The sequence below is a fragment of the Muscardinus avellanarius genome, assembly GCF_963383645.1.
Source record: "Muscardinus avellanarius genome assembly, chromosome: 13".
In the NCBI taxonomy this organism is placed as follows: Eukaryota; Metazoa; Chordata; class Mammalia; order Rodentia; family Gliridae; genus Muscardinus; species Muscardinus avellanarius.
The window spans coordinates 74,384,966-74,407,273 of NC_137799.1; the positions used below are offsets into that span (position 1 = coordinate 74,384,966).

Genomic DNA, 22,308 nt, shown 5'->3' on the forward strand with positions numbered 1-22,308 from the left:
TAGCCCAGTTTCACAAGAAATAACTGGAGTGGATGTCTCCAGAGGAAGGTAAAATATTTTCTAAGCTTGCTGAGCAGTGACCACTAAGCAGAGGGATACTTTCCAACTTCTAAGAATCTGGGGCTTTAAGCCATCAATAGCCTTGACCAAGCATCAGGGGTGTCCAGTAATACCTACAAGTATAGACCTTCCTCTGTGACAAATTGCTAACTCTTATGATTCAGGACTCCAGTTGAGAAGCAAGAGGTGGTGGTAAAGTGGAATATCAGAAACAGGAAGGGCCAATAAAGGAAAAGCAACTAAAAACTGGATAAAACTAAAGAGCCAGATCCTCACAGAAACCCTCTAAGGTCCTGATTAGTATTCCCTTTTTTTTGGTGCAGAAACAAAATTTTAATTTATGTCTATCCTGCAAAACAGATGTGCATTGCACTCTTGTACACTACAGGCAAAGACTTTGTCCTCTGCAGAAAGGTCAGAACAAAAATTCTAAAGATAAATGTGTATAATCAACAGTTGACTATAATTATTCACTCTCTAAGTTTCACAAACTATATACCATTTCCTCTGTAGCCTTACCCAGATGATGTAAGGTACTAAAAGCCCACAGTCTCATGTAATTAAACAGGCCTCTCTTCAAACACCAGAACATGTAGCAGCAAATAAATGTTCATTATACACACATCAGTAAGACTAACCCAGTCAGCATATCACAGGAAGAAAATGAATCAGGCAGCATTATACATAGGAAAATAGCAAAATTTCAGCTGTAACAAGGAAAGAACATAAGGACATGATAGAAGCCAGGGAAAATTATGCTTTCTTTGCTGCTCTGCATTCTAGAAATGATCTATGGCCACTAGCACATGGTAACTAATGGCCACTAGGTTTGACACCTGTCTCTGAATAGAAAAAGGTTTTCATGCATCTAGAAATAAACCCAAGGTCATCTTGGATTGCTTAATCTCTTCCTCCAAAGTATATTCAGGTAACCTATGAAGAGAAGCTTAATGTGAAGCTATGAGCATTACAATATAGTAACTGAACTGAAAGCTAGTCTAAGATCTCTTGCTTATTCATTTGACAAGTCTCTTCAATGAGTAAAAGTACTGAGTAAACAAAGGAAGATGATAATCCCTGTCCCTAACAAACTTATAATTCAACATGAGAAAATGTAATAACCAACTACAATATAGCGTGGCAAGTATTACTATTATGTGAGCCATCTGAATAAAGGACTCTCATAAGAAAGCAGAGAATTACTCCTTCCTTAAAGAGCCAAAAAGGCTTCACAAGGTTAAGGGTGGGTATGTGCATGTACATATGCTGGCAACCACACTGGTGATAATAGCGTTAAGACATAAGGCTGGCCTCGGCAAAGGCACGTAAGTAAGGCAGTAGCACACAGCAAGTCAGAGAACTGAACCATGTAGGTTGTGGTTGGGCTATAAATCAAATGGCTACATATGTAAATGCTTGTAGGGGTCAAATGAATATTGAAAAAGCAGCAAAGCAAAACTCAGGTGGCACTTGACACTACCTCTTCTCGGTGTCTGAAGGGTGAGAAGATTTTGTGGTAAACTACAAGACTTAGCCAGTTAAGAAAAGTAGAAGTTGTAAGGATTAGTCCTTGTTGCTGTGTAGACACTTGTGCACCCAAGCCTTCTGATCTTCAAGTGAGGACTGAAATCTAGATCTTCATCCTGATTTTAAACATTTATTCAACTAAGAACATATTTAAAAACATTATACAAGCCAAAATAAAATTTATCTATAGACAAGCTTCAGCTTGGAGGCTAAGAATATATAACCTTTGATGTTAAATATGAAGTGGAACAAAAAGGCTGGTGAGGTAGGCTAGAAACAGATGTGAAAGGCCTTGAATACCACACTCAAGAGTCTGAGCTCCACACTGGTCCACAGGCATCACAAAATAAGGTGAGGAGGTAAGATCCTCTCAAAAGGAGTTTAACCCCCCACCCCACCCCAGCCCCGCTTGGGAGGCAGAGATAGGAGGATTGCGCAGGTTCGAAGCCAGCCGTGCTGGCTTAAGAGACCCTGTTTCCAAATAAAAATATAAAAAATAGTTCTGGGAGTGTAGCCTGGAGGTAGAAGAGCTTCCAGGAACCCCAGTACCCACCCCCCAAAAAAGATTTTAAGAAATGTTCTGAAGTGTTGTTTGAAGTGGTTGGTGACATGAAGACCATAAATAATAGAAAAGGCTAAAAATGGGTTAGATCAGTTCTGAGGTAGTAACATTTATCCAGATGAGAAAAAAAATGAATGAAGGCCAATAAAAAGAAATGAAAAGCAGAAAATGGCTTTTAATGTACTGAGATTGGGGATTGTTAAAAAAGAGAAGAGCAAAGATGGCAGAAGGCACACTTACACACAGAGAGTACTGGAGAAAGCTCTGTCCCATCAGTGCTCTTACTATGATCTTCTTACTTTTTTGTATTTGTAATGAATTTCTCAAAAATCTAAATTATAGTACCATATATCACCCAACCCAGATATGTCTATTACTATTGCAGGCTTTTAAAAATATCAATCTCAGTTGGGCACAGTGGCACACTGAGACAGGAGAATTCACAGGTTCAAGGCCAGCCTCAGCATCTCAGTGAGATCCTTAGCAACTAAGCAAGACCTATTTCAAAATAATAAAAAAAAAAAAAGAGAGAGAATAGGAGAGTAGCTCAGAGGTAGAATGTCCCTGGTTCAAGCCCCAGTACTGCAAAGAGAGACAGACAGACACACATATCCCTCCATAGGATGCTTCTCAAAGATCTAAGGAACCTGGCAGATGAATGAAAGCATAAATTCATTTTGGTTAAGAGAAAAATATCTATCTCAGGAATAAAGATCATCTTGAGTCACAGCATACACTACATGGATGCCTAGAACTCTGGCCCAATCAGCCATGCAGATGCACGTCCTGAAACTGATCTTTAGTTGTCAGCATTCCTCACTTGGTTCTTTTTATACATTTAACACTATCTACAAAAAATAGTTTTAAAAGAATAAGTTTATAAAATAACCTTTTTCTAAATAATTTTGACTTTTTTTCCTTAGCAAGATTTACCTCTGCTCTAATTGCTTTGGTTCATAAATTTGGCAGAATATTCATGCCAGTCAACAATCTCAGATACCCTTTTCTGTTAAATAAAAAATTTACTTCCTTACTTTTACTGATAATAAAATATGCAACCTGAATAATATATAACATTAAACTATGCCCCCCTCAAAAAAAAAGTGAAATTGAAAAGTACTTCCATAAGGCCATAGGATAAAATCAAAACCTGCTTTTGTGTATATGCACAGTTGCATCAAAATTCAAAGTTAAAGCAGGGCCTGGTTGCACACACCTGTACTTCCAGAACTTTGGAGGCTGAGACAGGAGGATCACAGGTTCTTGACCAGCCTCAGCAACTTAGCAACACCTTGTTTCAAAATTAAAAAATTAAAAATAGGACTGCAGTTATAGCTTAGAGTACCCCCAGGGTCCAATCTCTAGCTCCACTAAAAACAAAACAAAACAAAACAAAAAACAAACAAACAAAAAAAACAAAGAAGGAAAAAAAAGAATTCAAAGTAAAGACGTTGAATATTCAAGTGAATGAACTTTTACATCTAATCTTCTGCATGGGTCCTCCTGGACCTATCAAGACTAAAAGTATTTAAGGAGAGCAAGATCTGTAATATGAAGCCCAGATGGACAAGACATGGAAATGAAGAGGACATGGGTGGCCACCTGAAGAAGGTGGGCCAGGCTAGCATATATGAACAAAAGTTAATGCTCTGAAATAACTACAGCCGGTGACTGTTAGAAATTCATAGTGTGCTCTACAAGACAATCATTCTATCCTTCCATCTCCTGCAGAGTTATACATTGGCTTAATAATTCATTTCTTTCTTTCTTTTCCTTTTTTTTTTTCTCAGTACTGGGGATGGAACCCAGGGGCATTCTACCTCCGAGCTATACCCCCAGTCCTATTTTTTATTCTTTATATTTTGAAACAGGGTCTCACTGAATTGCAAAAGCCCTCACTAAGTAGTAGCTGAGGCTGTCCTCAAACTGTGATCCTTCTGTCTTAGCCTCCCAAATGCTGGAATTACAAGCATGTGCCACCACGCCCAGCTTTAATCATTCATTTCTCAGAATCAGAATACAAGTGATGCAGTTTTGGTAAAAAGAACAGAATAGACTCATGGTATTATCATTATTACTGAAACCTATGATACAGTGATAAAGCAGGGAATTAAAGAGGGTCTAATAAAAGATAAATACCCTTATATTTCAATTTATGTCTAAATTTATACCCTAAATTTATGTCCTCAACTTTATGTCTAAGCTTAGACACAGCCTTCTAATTAAGAAAAATTTATCACTTCAAGTGAAACAAACAGAAAATAGAAGCTACTTATTAAACCTTCAAATCACATTCTTTTTATAGTCTAAACAGGGGAAAATGCTATTAACTCATTTTGATAGTATGTGCAGAACAGTGCTAAGAGTAATCAGTATATCACACTTTGGGCAATAATCCCCCCCTTAAGACTGTCACTCAACTGTAAACCTCTGAAAATAAGGGACCATGTAGTATTCTTCTTTTATCCTCCATAGTACTTAGTACAGCTTCTGGTATGAGCAGGCCCTTAGTAATGGCTACAGAATTGGTGATTAAAATTCTCCAGGAAACAAAGTTCTTATTCAAAATCAGCCTACAGGCACATGGAGTGCTTTTGAAGGAACTGCTGTACATAGGGAAAGAAAAGCTCTAAAAAACAGTAGTCTTAAGTGAGTACTCTCCCAAAAAGTGGGGCCTGAGGTGAGCTTAAAAGGATAAAGAGAATTTGTACACATGGAGGTTTACTTTGGGAGAACACTAAAAAAAGAGACCCAAGAGGGATAAGTAGGGCTTATCTGCTGCAGGAAATAACTATTTCAGAGGATTGGAAGAAGTGGATGCTGGGATGGTTTTCTTTTGCTCATTTCAGCATAAAAACAGGACTCAGGAGGCCCCAGTTTGATTGGGATTCACCGCATAATGGCATATTCATTAATCACTGGCAGCTTCACAGAATAGGTACCACCATCACATCTCCATTGTTCCTCATTAAAACTGCTACAAAGACCAGTTCTATAAAATGCTAAAGGATCAGAAATCTGAGACTGGGCTTATAGGGTCTACATTCCCGTTCAGTGATAGTCAAACTTTTTAAAAAAGCTTGTAGAATGCTTTCTTCAAGTAAAATCTTACAAATGATCTCAATGCATTAACAGATAAAATTAGAACTGCTCTGGTTGTTGCAGGTGGCCTAGAATCCTGCTTGAGGCACCGCCACATAATAAGTGCGGTTGCAAAATCTGAAAACTAATCATCTAGTTCAAACCTGACAGAGAGGACCCAGGCAGTGAAGGGAAGAGCCAAAACCAAAATTCAGGAATGTCAACACCTAGAGGAGGGCTCTTCCCACTATAAAAACCAGAGGAAGACAACATGTAACACACTTACCATCTTTGTTCAGCCACTGCTTTCTTGTTCTGTACAAAAGGAGCTTGTTGTGGACATATGGTAAAAGGAACTTGAGGCACCAGCTCTCCACACCTAGTTTGTTTTCAACCAGGACTATGGGACTTCGGTTATACCTTGCTTCAGGACATGGGATCAAGCCAATTTCATCTCTTAACATGTAAAACAAAAACAAGTATTAAAGATAATACTGGCCTAATTCTACAGAGAATTTAGAAAACCCCTAATATTTAGCTTTCTTAAATATTTTACTCACTTGTTTTTACAATACAAAACCTAGTTTGTTGATAATGGCATGAGCATTGGAAACCCAGTATGCTGAACAGTGGTAAAAACTGATATTACCTTTGGATGGCAATTTGAAAGTGTCTTTGAAAAATTTAAATGCACATGCCTTTGACCCAACAATTCCACTGCTCAGAAATTATCCTAAGATGTTCACTGAAACACCCTAACAAAAATGGGAAACACATCTATATGTTTGTATTTAAGACTAGTAAAATAAATATAGCCCATCCATGTGAGAGAGGTATTAAAAAAAATGAGATAGATCTGCATATGCTGTTATGAAAAGATTGCCAATGTATACTAAATGAAAAGGGGGAAAAGTAAAATGGCAAACACAATGTTTAACATAAAGCCTTTTCTATAATTTCTTTAAAAGATATTTAAGTACATTAAATTTTTAATTTTTTTTCTTGGAATATCAAGAAATTTTGGAAGAGAGGAAGGTGTTGAGGGATGGTTTTATTTTTATAGACTTGAAATTATCTAGTCACTTGTATTATTCCTTTTTTTGCAGTAGTGGGGATGGAACCCAGGGGCTTTCTAATTCCCAGTTACACCCCAGCCCTGTTTTTTATTCTTTATTTTGAAATAGGGTCTCACAGAGTTGCAAAGGGCCTCACTAAGTAGCTGAGGCTGTGTGTGAACCATGATCCTCCTATCTCAGCCTCCCGAATGCTGGGATTACAAACATGTGCCACCATACCTGGTTACTCCTGTTTCTAAAATATGTAAGCAAATGTTAATGATAAGGTGTATGAAACAGAAAAAAAATCAATAAAAGCTATATTGTTTAGTGAAATATTTGATCTTTTTTCTTTATATTTTTCTGAATTAGAAAAAGCACAGTAAATGCCAAAACACAAAGTATATTTCAAATTTTTATTTTGATTTATGGTAGCATCAATATCCCTCAATCCACCAGAACTTAAGTTGAAAACTTACACTGCAGGCAGATTTATAGGCAATATGTAGGGCATCTGACCTAATATAGTAAACAACTGGCAAACACAAAAATATTCTGCAAAACAACAGACATCTTTCAACTATAAGGATGCTATAATTTTTGCCTACAGGAAACATCCTTTCTCAACTAGAGCGTCCATTGTTAGTTGAAATAAATAACATTCTGAGTGTCTTTTATAGGTTTTTAAAAATTATCTTTAAAAAACAGAGTAAAGCCAGGGGTGTAGCTCAGGTAGAATTCTTCTGGATTCAGTTCCCAGTATATATCCCACATCCACAGCTCCCCACACACAAGAATAAACGTGTAATCCTAGCACTTGGAGAATGAGACAGGGGGATCAAAGGTTTGAGATCAGCCTCAGCAACTTAATGAGAACCTTACCAATTTAGTATGACTCTGTCTCAAAAAAAAAAAAAAAAAAAAAAAAATAGGGCTGGGAGCGAAAGTTGGAGGTAGAATATGCTTAGAATGCTACTGGTACAAAAAAAAAAATCAAAATAAAGGGGCTGAAGATATAGTTTGGAGGTAGAATAGATCTTCAACAGGAATATGGGAAATTATGAAAACCAAAATCAAAAAACCCGAATTGAACAATGTAGTAAACTATGAACTGTAGGCAAATATGAAGCATATTATCATTAATTCATTTACCAGCCTGAGGTCAACAGTAAAGTTCCTAGGTTAATAACTATTAAGAAGCTGAGGCAAAAACTGTCAAGCCTTTGTCAAGTTATTTGACTCTTAGCTACAACACTTTTGCTGCTTCCTTAATTAAAGAAAAAAAAAAAAAAAGAACATTACTTTACAAAGATAGGCAGGTCAGTAAGCTTCCAAATAACAGTGTTTGATTTCAGACTTCTGTGCCTAGTCCCTTAGGTCACAGTCCACTTTTTTTTTTTTTTCCAATTTTGAGTAAGCTTGCAGAATCATTTCAAATTGCAAGAGACCTCATTTCTCTAGTCTCTCCCTTTATCAGATGAGGGAACTGAGGTCCAGTGAAGTTAGGGAATTACCTAAGTTCAGATTGCTATAAGCTGAGAATCAGGATGCTCAGCCCAAAACCTTTGACACCACAGTGAAGAGCAAAATAATATTTAAACCACTTTCTTTTAGAGTTATGACAGCTTAAGTTATAATTTCATACTTTAAAATGGGGAAGGGAGTGAGCTCAGGGATAAAAACAAACTAGAAGTAATTCGTAATCTCTCTACCACTACTGATGTTGGGTTATTCATCCCCCCCTTTTTCTCTTCTAAATATTTACAAAAAGTGAGATCCTATTAGACATGGCCTTATTTTTTTTTTTACAAAACCTAGAGATTCACATTAAATATTTTCCTATGTAATTAAGTATTTCTAATGGCCACAATAAATGCGCTATATATAGCAATACATTTCCAGCTATTTCCTCACAAAATAAGTCTTGCCAGAGAAATTTATGATACTTTCACTACTACTAAATTTCATTTTTTTATACCATTAGGTTTCTAGCCATTTAAATAGCTGGTATTCCACAAGGTGCTGAAGTAAATATTATCCCCAATACACCAGACTTTTAAAAACATGAAGGTATGGGACAGTGATATGGTCCTAATCCTCACAAGGAGACACCACCAACATGCTCACTTTTTAGGTTACCTTCATATGCTTCTGCATTCATAGAATGAATCAGTACCTTTATTTAAGCTCATACACAGCATGATAAATCTCTTTTATATAACGTGGATACTGACTTTGTTCCACATGTTTAGACACCTTCTCATGTCTGTACTTCTCAGAATCATCATCAGTCAACTAGAATAAACTACTTACTATCCATAAAAGGAATATCAATGAGCTTTCCTTCTGGGAAGGATGGATGGTCCCCAAATAAAACTGAACCCGTAACATGGTATATTGAAGAGAAAAAAGCCTAAGGATTCAGGACATGGTACAAATCTTTTTAAATCTAAGTTATTTTGTTTTTGTTTTTTCTTTTAAACTGGAATTCTTTCCAGAATGACCATAAAAGAAAGTAAAATATCTAAAGGAACTAATTCTTGTATATTGATAACTGAAACATTACTAATATGTTATTACTAATATGATAGAAGATCTTATGGGCTTTCTTATTAATTTTAAAGAGTACCAATTTTGTATATCAATGAAATTACATTACTGACCAATTTAGATAACAACTATGCAAAATTATTATTACATCTTAGAAAACAGCTATATTATGCTATATATTATTACATGCCATGTTCTGGACTAGGTTTTACATATGCTATTACACTTATTTTGCATAATTTTATATGGTAAAAATGTTATCCTCATATTATTGATGACCAGAGTCTTGTCTATAGAGCCAGTAAATAAAAAGACAAGCTTCATATCCAGGACTTCTAAATCCAAACTTTTACAATGGTACTACTGTTTAAATAAATAAATAAGTAACAAGGGTCTGACTATTACTCTGGTTTTCTATTCTTCAACTTACAGACTGCCTTTCTCAAAACTTTTCATTGAAGCATACCTACTGCTCAGGAAGTATATTTCCCCTAAGACAATTATTTGTAATCTCTTATGTCTCAATTTAAATGCTCTTTCCTCAAAAAGAACTATCATGACTTCTCAATCCAAAAAAAAAATCCTTCTGTTATTTTTTCAAACTGCTCTTTTTACCCTGTCTCTTTTCATAATCTGTTCAATTTGTTCCATTGAAGACAGGTCTTTACCAATTTACATCCAGCTCATAGATCAGTATCTCCAGAGACAAGCACTGTGCCTGTCAAATAGAAGTGTGTGTGTGTGTGTGTGTGTGTGTGTGTGTGTGTGTGTGTTTTGGCAGAATATATGAATGAAATAAAGAAATCTGGCCAGATAGTCAAGGATTTCCATAACTACTCCCCTCAGTAGCTTCTCAATCACATTTTGCTGTTTTTGATCAATTCACTGCAACCCAGCAGAGGTCTCTGGCTCCCTCTGGAATTACCTTGACCTCAATGTTCAGCTTAAAACCAGTGTCCCGAGAAGTGCAGACACACCCAGGCTTCTTCTACTTCTAACATACTCAAAGCATGTTAATACAGCCATTACCATAATGCTTTGCAAGGTTACTTTACACTTTATGGAGGTAGGTCTTGGCCTCTATCAAGAACCATACCATGCAATAAAGTAGTTACTGGACATATGAGGCCATTATGTATAAATCAATTAAAATTAAATACAATTTAGCCAGGTACAGTGGCACACATCTACAATCTCAGAGATTAGGAGACTAAAATAGGAGGAATGCAGGTTCAAGACCAGCCTCAGCACCTTAGTGAGCCTCTCAGCCATCCAGTAAGACCCTGTTTCAAAACTAAAAATTTACAAAGGGGCTTGGGATGTAGCTCAGAGGTAGAATGCCCATGGGTTCAATTCCCAGCACTACAAGTAAAATTAAATTAAATAGGGTTGAGGTATAGCTCAAATATAGAATGTTCCTGGGCTCAATCCCCAGTGCCACAGAATGAATAAATAAATAAATAAGTTTAGAATGAAAATAAAAAGAAACTGAAAAAGAGGCTACGTGAGGGGAGATATACCACCAATTTTAAGACATTTAAAAAGATACACAGTAATATTTATTGAAGTTATTTTTACTGAGATATTATGTACTAAAATCAGCTAATATTAAATAAATTACACTACTTAAATGTTTCAAACCAAATTACATACAATTATTTAAAATACCCAACTTGACTCAAACTTTTAAATCTTGGAAGACCCAAATGCTTATTAATAATAAATTCTACATTGACAGAATATACTGATGATATTTCACAATAAGTATATGAAGAGAGGGGCAATAAAGTTTATAAGTTTTGATAAATCCTCTCCAGAAAAATTGGGACAAGTTCCAAACTGCACTGTCAACCTGCCAAACCACCAATTAACACTCATCTCAGCTTCTTCACACATAAAATAATGGCACTCTTTTTAGTCTACCTCACAAAAGAGAAGCTGAGGTGATACTGTATTTTATTAGACTTCTAACCTCTGCTATAATTTCTTCTAGAAAAATAACACCAATAATGAGAAAACAGGCGCTTCGTTTTGCACAACTTTTTTTTAGGATGTCTCTTATTTTCACTGAGGCTCCATTCTCAAACAAGGACTGAAAGACTGACACACAACAAGGCATCAAAGCATTCTTCAGAAGGCCCAGCAACCACTATGGTTACTGCCAGGAAATCATTCCAAACAGCCTATTTTGAAAAAGGCAGCGGTCACAAGGGGAAGGGAAGTGGATGCTGTCAGAGGTGGCAGGTGTGTTTTGAAGCCAGCAGTGTTTTGTTTTTAATGAAGCACAGTTGTAGGTCTGCAATTGTGTGCCACAAGGGAGCAATACAGTCTTAATTCTTTGATAGGCATCACACTGGAGGAAAAGAACACTTTGTTAAAATGTAGGTAAGGCACTTCTTTCAGGCAGAAAAGCCGAAGAGGTTGGGATTCTTAAAAAGAGTAATTCCTGTGCTCCAGTTTAAAGGCTAAAATGTTAACAATAAATTCCATAAACAATTAAAAGTGGAAATAATGCAAAACTAAATTCCATGTTTCTTTCTCTGGGAAGGAGGGGGGACAGGAAGGGAGCTACACTTTTGTTTCATCCTTACTCTTGTATGTAACATTGTGTGTGTGTGTGTGTGTGTGTGAGTGAGTGAGAGAGAGAGAGAGAGAGAGAGAGAGAGAGAGAGAGAGAATATATATGAATATATCCCAGGGGCTTTTCTACCTTTGGGCTATACTCCCATCCTATTTTATACTTGATTTGGAAACAAGGTCTCACTAAGTTGCTGAGAGCCTCACTCAGTAGCTGAAGCTGGCGTCGAACCTGTATGATCCTCCTGTCTCAGCCTCCCAAGCGCTGGGATTACAAGCGTGCGCCACCACGCCCGGCCTGTAGATTACTTTTTAATACCTTCCTTTTCAATAGTTAAATAAAGAAAAAGTGTCAGAAAGCTTACAATCTTGTGGTATCCTTCCAGAAAGCAAAATGAAAGGAAGAGATACATGTGTCAGTCCTGGAATGTCCTGTTAAAGAGGGCAGCAGCGCTAGGATATAAATGAGTTACCAGGCTCCCTTGAAACTATGAATCAGTGTCTGCTAAAAAGTATCGAGTTTTCATCTGATTTATCTCAGTCCCACTGGGCGCCTACAGAGGACATGCTGTTTATCCTCAAAACACAATGTTTCCTCGGAATCACTTTAGAATCTTGTGACAAGCGAAACCAAAGTCAAAAGCAGCCTCCAACTATCTTTAGTTAGCAAACTCAGGAATTTCTTCGTTTTTTCCCCTTTGCCCTGTTAAGAATAAAAGGATCGGTAACCCCTCTTAAGCAGCACCCAGGATGCACATCAAAAGAGTTGTGACTACAAAGCCCACGCCGACCCACACCGTTGTGTGTGCCCGTGCACCTTAAACGCAGGTAGGCTGAGGACCCAAGGGTGAAGTCATCCGAGTTCTGCGAACTCCTGGGAAAGGATGCGGAGGGAGCGTGAAACAAAGTCGTTCCCTCTGGATTTGCCGAGGTCACTTCCAGCGATCCCGGCCGGCGCGCCCCGGGGACCGAGAGCCAGCCCCGCGGCGCCCACAACCGTCCGACGGACCTCGCCGCCCCTGCGAGACGCGTGAGCCGGGACCCGCCGCCCGAGCCCGGCTCCGCGCCCAGCCCGCCCGACCACCCCGGCGGCGGCCGCGACTCACATGTGCGGGTTCCTCCGGAAGGCGTTGGTGATGTCCTTCACCACCCGCTGCACCAGCACGGCCACCTCCTCGCTCGTCTCGGCCATGTTGGCGGCAGCCGCGGCGGCTCAAGCGCGCCTCCGGGAGCCCGAGCCGCCTGCGGGAGTTCCGCGGGGAGCGCGCGCGCGTGCGCCGGCTGGGGCACGCCGCCGCCGCCGCCGCCGAGCACTTCCGGGTCAGCGGGTGGGCGGGGCCGGCGCGGGGGTCGCTGGGCCGCCCGGAGCACAGGCTCCGAGACGTCGTCGGGAATGCTGCGGAAGCCTTGGCGAGGTGGCCTCGGGCGGCCCCTTTGGCTGTAATTATTAGTTCACTCGGAACCGTGGAGGGAAAGGTCCTCGAGATACTCCCGAGACGCAGAATACCTGCCTGCGGCCCCTGCCAGGTCTCGAAAGTTGGAGAGTGCAGGGCGTTTGCAGGGTTAGTCCCTGGGCGTGTGGAGCTGCTGCGCGCTTCTGTCCCACCCCGAGGGAGGTGGAGGTCCTGAGACGGCCCGGCGGAGTGAGTCTCCCTGATTGACCGTGTTGGTGACCTCCTTTTGTATCTGCGTGCCAATTTGGGCCTCTGAAATTGCAAACAGCCCTTTAAGAAATAATTAGGGTTTTTTAAATTGGGGCTTTAAAGAGAGAAAAAGGAGAAAAGTGACCTCTGGATCTGTGACGTGAAAGCGAAATATATATATATATTTTTTACTAAGCGTTTATCTCATTTGACTCAACATTTGGAGAGTGCTGTGTCAATTTTGGAATTAAAAAAAAATCAAGACTTAACATTTTGCTTATGTCTTGCCACAGAATTTTTGTAGGAAAAAAAGAGTCCTGTTCATTTAGACTTTGAAACGCCATGATTCAATTTTTCATCTATCAAGGGCTCCCCCCCCCCCTTATGTGATAGAGAAAAGAATCTGATTGCCTTTGGTCACTTTATTTTTCCTCCACCTTTGATATCTTCTTTTAAAAAAATACTTTTTTTAAAAAAAGCAGGCTATGGTATTTTTAATATGTAGAGCATTTGAAGTAGTATTTGTGATTGAAAGTTAAAAAAAATCATACACTGGCTGTAAAATGAGAAATAAAAGCTAAACCATATACAGTATTCGTATTTCTTGTTTGTTTGTAAAAGCTGGTCATTGACCTGGTTTTTAAAGAAGGAAGATAGAAGTTTGACAGAATGGTAGAAAGCAAGATGGGACGGGCCTAAGAAGTAGAGTAAAACCAACAAACCATACCTACTGGCAGGTTCTGGAATGAAGCCGTGAATGAGTGGAATGTGTGTTTAGATTCCAAGGCCAAGAATAACTTCTAATATCCTGGGTATTCTTAAGAATGTGATAATAGCTCTCAAATGTTTTTTTTTTTTTTTTTTATTACTGGTAGGACTTTCCTCTTAAACAAAACCTTGTGTCCTTGCTAATGTTAGTGGGGGGAAAGAATCTTGACTTCTGGGGACAGAGCTCAAAGCAGCCACAAATACAAAATTTCATATATAAATATCATTTTAAAAAATTACAAAACACCCATGAATGCGAATGCTATCTATTGTTAGTTGAAAACACCCATGAATGCTAATGCTATCTATTGTTAGTTGACACCTCTAGCACTTTATTATTCCAAGTGTTGGGATAAAAATTTTAAAATACATGTAATAACATCTTTAAAGCAAGAAACCATACAAATTATTATTTCTTTGAATAAAGCATTATATCTAGTCTATCAGTGTTAAAGCACAATAGCAAACTAAGACTAAATACTTTCAATGTAAAAAACTTCTGAAGACAATTATACTGCAATTACAATTAGTCTCCTAATTAAAGCATGAACTCTTTGTAAACTGACATTGTTATCAAGACGGTAATGATAAAGATGACTTTAAATGAACATAAATTATGCCCATGTTAGATTTCAGGAAGATATGGGAGTGAAGGTACTGGTTACATAAATGGCTTTTGTTAAGTGATGTTTTATTTTCCTTGGCATTTGATAGTTCTAAAATATCATCCATTTCTTTGCCTTGTTCTTCCTTCTTACCTCAGAGGCCAGGAGACCCATGACATAATTTTTAAAAAAGAACATAAAAATCTCTAGGGTTAAAAAAGCCAATTCCAGACCTGCATCTGAAAATAGGGAGATAAGTACTTCCTCATGATGCAATAAATGTTTCTCATGTTAACTGTCATAGGAATGTCCTTAATATACCTATTAATGACTGACAAAATACAAATTTTAACATAAACTATGACAGATATGAAAACCATAGACTTAGCTTAAAAAATCGTAACTGAGAATTTAAGAAGCTGGTAGGACATTTTAACTAAAAGAAATTCAGTCTGAGACTTATTTGGTATCTGAATAAAAGCCACCTGTTCTCCTTTCTAAAGTTAAAATTTTAATTCAGAAATTTTATAATAACAGTACATCTTCTCAGTTTCTCTTTTCATGTTCTAATCCGCCTTTGAGACCCATTAACATATCCAAAATTACTCATAGGAAATGATTAACTTTCTTTGATAAATGTTAAATTATGCCCTTGACTTGGAGTATAATATTTATAGAAATTAATAGTGTAAGTTTTAGGAAAGAATGTCAAATAACACTCCAATTTATGTCTTTTTACTTTCAATTTTACTTTTTAATTTCTAGAGTTAGGTCCCAAAAATCATTTGTATGCAAAAAAGACAATGAAAAAGATGTTACAGTAGGTTTATGGGAAAGAGACCACTAAGTATTATTCCTGAGAGGACACAAATCCAAGCAATTTTACTTATTTATTTCTTAAATTTTAATGAGTGTTATTATATAGAAGACATTGTGCTAGCTGCTGGCTGTTTAATGGTGAGAAAAACGGACATGGCTCAGACCTCCATGTAGGACTTACAGCCTGGTGGAAGAGATACACAATCTTCAAGTAAACAGAAAAATACATAATGGAAACTAACAAGTGGTACACAGGAAAAGCAAGGTAGGAATGAAAATAGGGGAGGGCATAGTTTGAAACTATGCATTCCCAAATTGGGTGATGCTGCCCTCAAGGTGGGGACACTGAATGAATGATCTAATGGAGTGGTAATATCCTCAGGGGAGGAGCTGATTAAAAATAAAGGAGGCACCAGAGAGGAAGGGCTAAGTAATTTTTTTTTCCCCCTGAAAAAGGAAGCAGTCAGCCAATAAGTTTGGAAATCTAGGCTTTAGACAGAGTGATCAGAGAAACCTTCACTGTGGGTGATAGTATTAAGCTGAGACCTGAAAGAGAAGGAACCAGCTCTGAAATGCAGGGGAAGAGCCTTACCAGTGGTGGAAACATTAAGTGTGAAAACCTAAAAAAGCTTGCTCACCATGCCTCAGGAATTGAAAGAAGGCCAAACTAATAGCTTTGACCTATCTTAGAGTGTTTTTAAGGTCAGGGTGGTTGGCACCTGAATGCCATTAGCAAGCACAATTGTCTAGCTGCTACACTGAATCGTTTTTTGAGATGAATATTAGGTATATTTGCAGAATAAAAAATATTTGTGTTATGGTGTTATCAGTTAAGGTCCTGTCAGGAAAACAGAAGTCACTCTGTATTCTAAATAAAGACAGGTCATTCGAGGCTAGTATACCCTTTAAAAGAGGAGGGAACGGGAATCAGGGAACCTGTTACCAATTTTCAGACTTCAGCAGTAAAATGAGTGACTGTACCTTGTCCAGAAGTTATTGTAAATCTCAAGAACCTCCACCAACTCTCTCCATACCACCTATTCAAGTGCATCTCAAGAAACTGACCCAAGAGCTGGCTGGCTATGCTTTTGCTTACAGCTGTCTCCTGGAAAATAAAGACCTCTTTTTTGTGGATCTCATCTTTTGCTAGTAGACTGCTCTGTTAAAAAGGAGAATGAAAGGGATAATGGTGATGCCTAGGTGACAGTGACTCCAAGTTCCCAACAGACAATGAAGAACAATTTGCCTCTTTTGTTTTGGAAAGAAAAAAATTGAGTTATCCACTAGAGGTGGGTGGTAAGAGAAGCTGTTACCCCTTGACCCCTAGATATTTGTATTCTGGTTTGGGAAAATATGGCATAAGGCATTGTGTGGTGCTTGGGATTACATATCTCCCTGAAGTATAGCACTGCAGCCCACAGCCAACACTAATGGGGTTTGCAACAGGTCATTCTACTGTTTTATGAAGCAAACTGCTTCAAAATAGTGGGGTATATGGTTATGGTCCACGGATCCTGTGGATACAAAGCCTATTCCCTTTGTCCTTTTGTTGTAAAATGAGTTTCTTTGTCAGAAATTAAGAATACTGGTTACCTATTGCTGTGTAACAAATGGACCTCAATCTTACTGACTTCAGCAGCACTATTATTCTCATTGGCCTGTGCTTTGACTGGGACCAACTCTGGGGAGAGGAGGTGAGTTAGGGTTTTTCACTATAGTCAGACGATGGCTGGGGCTGGAGTCATCTGAAGGCTTGACTAGTCCAGGATTGTTCCTTTATTCTTTTTTTTTTTTTTTCAATACTGGGAATGGAACCCAGGGGCATTGCACCTCTGAGCTACACCCCCAGCCCTATTTTTTTTAAGTCTTTATTTTTGAAACAGGGTCTCACTGAGTTGCTAAGGGCATCGCTAAGTAGCCGAGGCTGTCCACAAACTATGATCCTCTGGTCTCCACTTCCTAACGCCGGGATTACAAGTGTGTGTCACCACACCCAGCCTTCTTTTTCCAGTACTTGGTGCTCTTTTCCTCTCTCCCTATGTAGCATCTCATCTTCCAGGGCTTTTCACAAAATGGTGATCTCAGAAAGTCATACATGGGGACTGGAGTCCAAAGAGACAGAAACTGGGAACTCAGGCCAGTTAAAGGCAAATCATCAAGTTTGTAATATTAAAATGATAAGAGCATGGGCTTACACACTTGTAATCCTGGTACTTGGAAGGCTGAGACAGGAGTATTGCAAGTTGGAAGCAAGCCTCAGCAACTTAGGCTCTCAGTTACTTAGACTCTGCTTCCAAGTAAGAAATAAAATAGGGGATGTAGCTCAAAGGTAAAAGGCCCCTAGATTTCATCCCCAATTCCCCAGTACACCCCCTACACACACACACACACACACACACACACACACACACACACACGATTGAAGCAGGCCCAGTGGTTGTCCAGATTTAAGGAGATGAAGAAACTCCCATGGGAGAGTGTGAAGGTCATATTGCAGAAGATGGAAATATGGGATAGGAGATACTATTTTGCCTATCTTTAGAAAATAAATTTTTTCAAGTGTTAAATTGGTTACCGTGAATGTAACAAATTCAGTAATCTATGAATAGTAGAAAACAAAATTGGAGGAGAAAAAGGTTAAACTGCTTTTTCCATATTAAAATAGTCCATTGTAAACAACCGACTATCCATATGTCGGTTATTTATATTATTTTGAATAACATCTTTAAGATAAATTGAGTGGTGATCATATGAGTCAAGAATGAACAATAAGAAAAATATTTTATTTTGCTTTCATATTTTCCTTCTCAAATGCTTTTCCTATCTTTGTATAAATACACGTAGTAACATATATCGTTTTACTGTTCTCTGAAAAAACATTTTTTGTGTGGTGCTAGGGATTGAACCCAACGGCATTTTTGCCTTTAAGCCATACACCCCGCCCCATTTATTTATTTATTTATTATTTATTTATTTATTTATTTATTTATTTATTTTTGAAACAGGTCTAAGTTGCAGAGGGCCTAGCTACATCACTGAGGCTGGTAGTGAACTGTGATCCTTCTGTCTCAACCTCCCAAGTACTAGGATTACAGGTGTGTGCAACCTTGCCAGGCTTTTCTAAAAAAAAAAATTTTTCTTTCTTTTTTTCTTTTTTTAATTTATTTTTATTGGTGCATTGTAATCATACATCACATTGGAATACAAGACTTGAGAGGATATACAAGCACACATCATCCAATTAGCCCTCAATCAGTCCCCATCCAATTCCCTCTCCCTCCCTCGATCTCATGCTTGTTTGGTGATTAACTTTGATACATTTGTTTATGTACCTCCTGCTTTTTAAAGAGGCTCCATCCTCCCCTATTCCATACCCTCTGACTGGTCACCTTAATTGCTTCACTATAGGGCCCTTTCTATAGCTCGACCACTTCCTGTTGCCCCTTTCCTCCTAGTTATTGCTGATTAGGGGAAGCATCTGGTTTTAATTTTCTGCGATATTTCTCTGTGCGTGCCATGTTACAAATACCGATCCCACTCTTGACGGCCCCAGTAGTGGCCTGGCTACCCGGTGGACTGGTCCAGACCTCGCTGGCTCAAGCAGCAGCCTTGCCTCATGGGAGGCCCCGATTCTGGTCTCGCTGGCCCCGACACTGGCCTAACCCCTCAGCTGGCTCTGATCCCGGCCTTGGAGGCCCCAGCACCGGCCTTCCTCACGGCAGGCTCCGATACTAGCCGATGGCCCTGGCATCGGCCTAACCCCTCGGCAGGCTCCGATCCAGGCCATGGAGGCCTCAGTAGCGGCCTTGCTTCACAGAAGGCTCCGATGCTGGCCGCTGGCCCCAGCACTGGCCTAACCCCTCGGCAGGCTCCGATCCTGGCCTCCGAGACCCTGGCACCAGCCTTGCCTTGCGGCAGGTTCCGATCCCAGCCTCACTGGCCCCAGCACCAGCCTAACCCCTCGGCAGGCTCTGATCCCGGCCTCAGAGGCCTCAATAGCGGCCTTGCCTCACGGAAGGCTCCGATGCTGGCCGCTGGCCCTGGCACTGGCCTAACCCCTTGGCAGACTCCAATCCCGCCCTCGGAGGCCTCGGCACCGGCCTTGCCTCACGGCGGGCTCCAATGCAGGCCACTGGTCCCAGCACCGGCCTAACCCCTCGGCAGGCTCCGATCCTGGCCTCAGAGGCCCCAGCACCAGCCTTGTCTCATGGCAGGCTCGGATGCCGGCCTCGCTAGCTCCAGCACTGGCCTAACCCCTTGGCAGGCTCCGATGCCGGCCTCGCTAGCTCCAGCACTGGCCTAACCCCTCAGTAGGCTCTGATCCCGGCCTCGGAGGCCCCAGCACCAGCCTTGCTCACGGCAGGCTCCAATCCCAGCCACTCTGGCCCTGGCACCGGCCTGACCCCTTGGCAGGCTCCGATCCCAGCCTTGGAGGCCCCAGCACCAGCCTTGCCTCATGGCAGGCTCCGATCCCAGCCTCGCTGGCCCCAGCACCGGCCTAACCCCTCAGCAGGCTCCGATCTCAGCTTCAGAGGCCTCAGTAACGGCCTTGCCTCACGGAAGGCTCCGATGTTGGCCGCTGGCCCTGGCACCAGCCTAACCCTTCAGCAGGCTCTGATCCCGGCTTCGGAGGCCCCAGCACCAGCCTTGCCTCACGGCAGGCTCCAATCCCGTCCTCGCTGGCCCCAGCACTGGCCTAACCCCAGCATAAAAAAATTTTTAACATGACAAATCCCCTCAATTTCCATTTGACAGAGAAAAATCTCTATTTTTCTTAGTTTTGAAGGATAATTTCACTTGAAGCAGAGTTATCTCATGCATTTTTGTTTAATACTTTAAAATTTTGAGCCGGGCATGGTGGCGCACGCTTGTAATCCCCGTGCTTGGGAGGCTGAGACAGGAGGATCACATAGGTTCTAAGCCAGCCTCAGCTACTTAGTGAGACCCTGTTTTCAAATAAAACATAAAATAGATCTGGGAGTATAACCTGGAGGTAGAAACCGCCTGAGTTCCACCCCCAGTACCACCAAAAAAAAAAAATTTTTATTCCATGCTCTTCTTGCTTTATGGCTTCTGAAGTATAATTCTAACCCCTCCATATCTATAAGTAAGGTGCCCTCCATTTCTTTCAAGATTTTCTGTTTTTCATCTGCTGCAAGTTTTAATAGGAAATGCCTTAGGTATAAACTTTTTGGTAATTATTCTGCTTGGTGTTCTCTGAGTTTCCTGAGTTTTGTGTCTGTCATCATTGTTGAAAAATTCTCAGCCATTCTTATGTCAAACGTTTTCTCAGTCCTTTTTTTCTCCTTCTGGTGTTCTCATTATGCATACATTATATCTTTTGTAATTATCCCACAGATCAACATAACATTTTAACATTTTGAAATGCCTGTAAAATGTATTTTTTCGAGAATAAAGGAAAATCGGAAGTTAGATTTAAGACTCTGATTATGTTTACTTGTTCACCTATTTATTCATTCATTCAATATGAATTTTTTGGATGCCCTTATTGGATGCCTACTTAGCATCAGCTCTCTGAGATAGCATTTTATGCTTTATGTCTCTTGAATATATCTCAATACTGATAACTTCATTATTTGGGTAATGCACCAAAAATTAATAACTCAAATTTTTTCTTGTTCATTTCTGGAACTTAAGAGAAATCAAATGGAAGAAAAATTGTATAGAATTCTGCAATGATATTTTTAGCCTTAGATATAGAATTGGCAATATTATTATATGCTATTATACATTTTGCTTTTGAAGGAGAAGCACTTGTGTGGTCATGAAAAATCTGTCAAAAAGTAAAAAAAAAAGTATGCAACCATTTTGAATTACACATAGGGTTTATTTTTTATGTTAAAGACATCCAATGTCTTTATGCATTTTAATGACTTACCATTAGGAGGACGAGTTTAAAAGAAGAAAATGAACACCACTACAGATGGCTTAGTTGTGCCCCTGAACATGGTTCTCTTTGCCATATGGAGTCATGCATGAACAGCAGCTCCTTCTTCAGTCTGTAATCGTTCCACCAAAAGGGAAGTCTCAACAGGAACAACATGTATTAATAACAAACACAAACACAGAATTGCTAAATATTTTGACTTAGATTCTTGGACCCAAGATGCTGCATTGAGAGAGCTTTTAATATCTATGAGTATCCCTCCATTTTGAGGGGTTAAATAGTTTCCCTAAAGGGGCTTTCCCTTTAGCCAGGAAAAGGTACATTAATTTTTTAATGTACTTTGCATAAGAAGACCCACGTTTGTAATCCCAGCATTTGGGAGGCTGAGACCGGAGGATCGCGGTTCATGCACAGCCTCATCTACTTAGTGAGGCCCTCCGCAACTTAGTGAGACCCGGTTTCAAAATAAAGAATAAAAAGCAGGGCAGGGGGTGTAGCTCAGAGGTCAAATGCCCCTGGGTTTCATCCCCAGACCTGCAAAAAAAAAAAAAAAATGTAGAAATTTAGGGGGTACCTTTTTTTTTTTTTTGCTGTACTGGGATAGAATTCAGGGGCATTCTGCTTTCGAGGTACACCCCCAGCCCTAATTTCTTATTCTTTGAAACAGGGTCTCACTGTGTTGCAAAGGGCCTCACTAAGTACCTAAGGCTTACCGTAAACCGCAATCCTCCTGTCTCAGCCTCCCAAATGCTGGGATTACAAACGTGTACCACCATACCCGGCCCTATTTTTTTTTTATTATTCTTTATTTTGGAACAGGGTCTCATTAAGTTGTGGAGTGCCTCACTAAGTAGCTGAGGCTAGCCAAGAACCTGTGATCCTCTTGTTTCAGCCTCCCAAGTACTGGGATTACAAAGGGTGCACTACCATACCCAGCTTAGGGATATCTTGCTTTGTATAGTAGGATATCTTTTTGTTTTTGTGCTACAGGGGCTTGAGCCCAGGAGCATTTGTACCTCCAAGCTAGACCCCCAGCCCTATTTTTATTTTTTATTTGGAAACAGGGTCTCACTGATTGCAAAGGGCCTCACTAAGTAGGTTGTTTGCAAACTGCCATCCTGTCTCAGCCTCCCAAATACTAGGATTACAAATG

General features: G+C 39.8%; 1 protein-coding gene across 6 annotated transcripts in view; it reads right to left on the bottom strand.

Moving 5' to 3' along the window:
* PTAR1 (protein prenyltransferase alpha subunit repeat containing 1) overlaps nt 1-12,676 on the bottom strand; it is a gene marked incomplete at both ends in the record, with an annotated part of 54,233 nt that extends 41,557 nt beyond the window's left edge. For 3 of the 6 annotated variants that reach the window (XM_080708847.1, XM_080708846.1, XM_080708851.1), the window contains 2 exons: nt 5,517-5,686; nt 12,519-12,604. In XM_080708847.1, the coding sequence (XP_080564973.1) occupies nt 5,517-5,686; nt 12,519-12,604 (256 nt within the window). Of the gene's footprint in view, nt 1-5,516; nt 5,687-12,518 lie in introns of all 6 variants that reach the window. The other 3 variants (XM_080708849.1, XM_080708848.1, XM_080708850.1) reach the window with 2 other exon arrangements.
* Between the last annotated feature and the right edge of the window lie 9,632 nt (nt 12,677-22,308).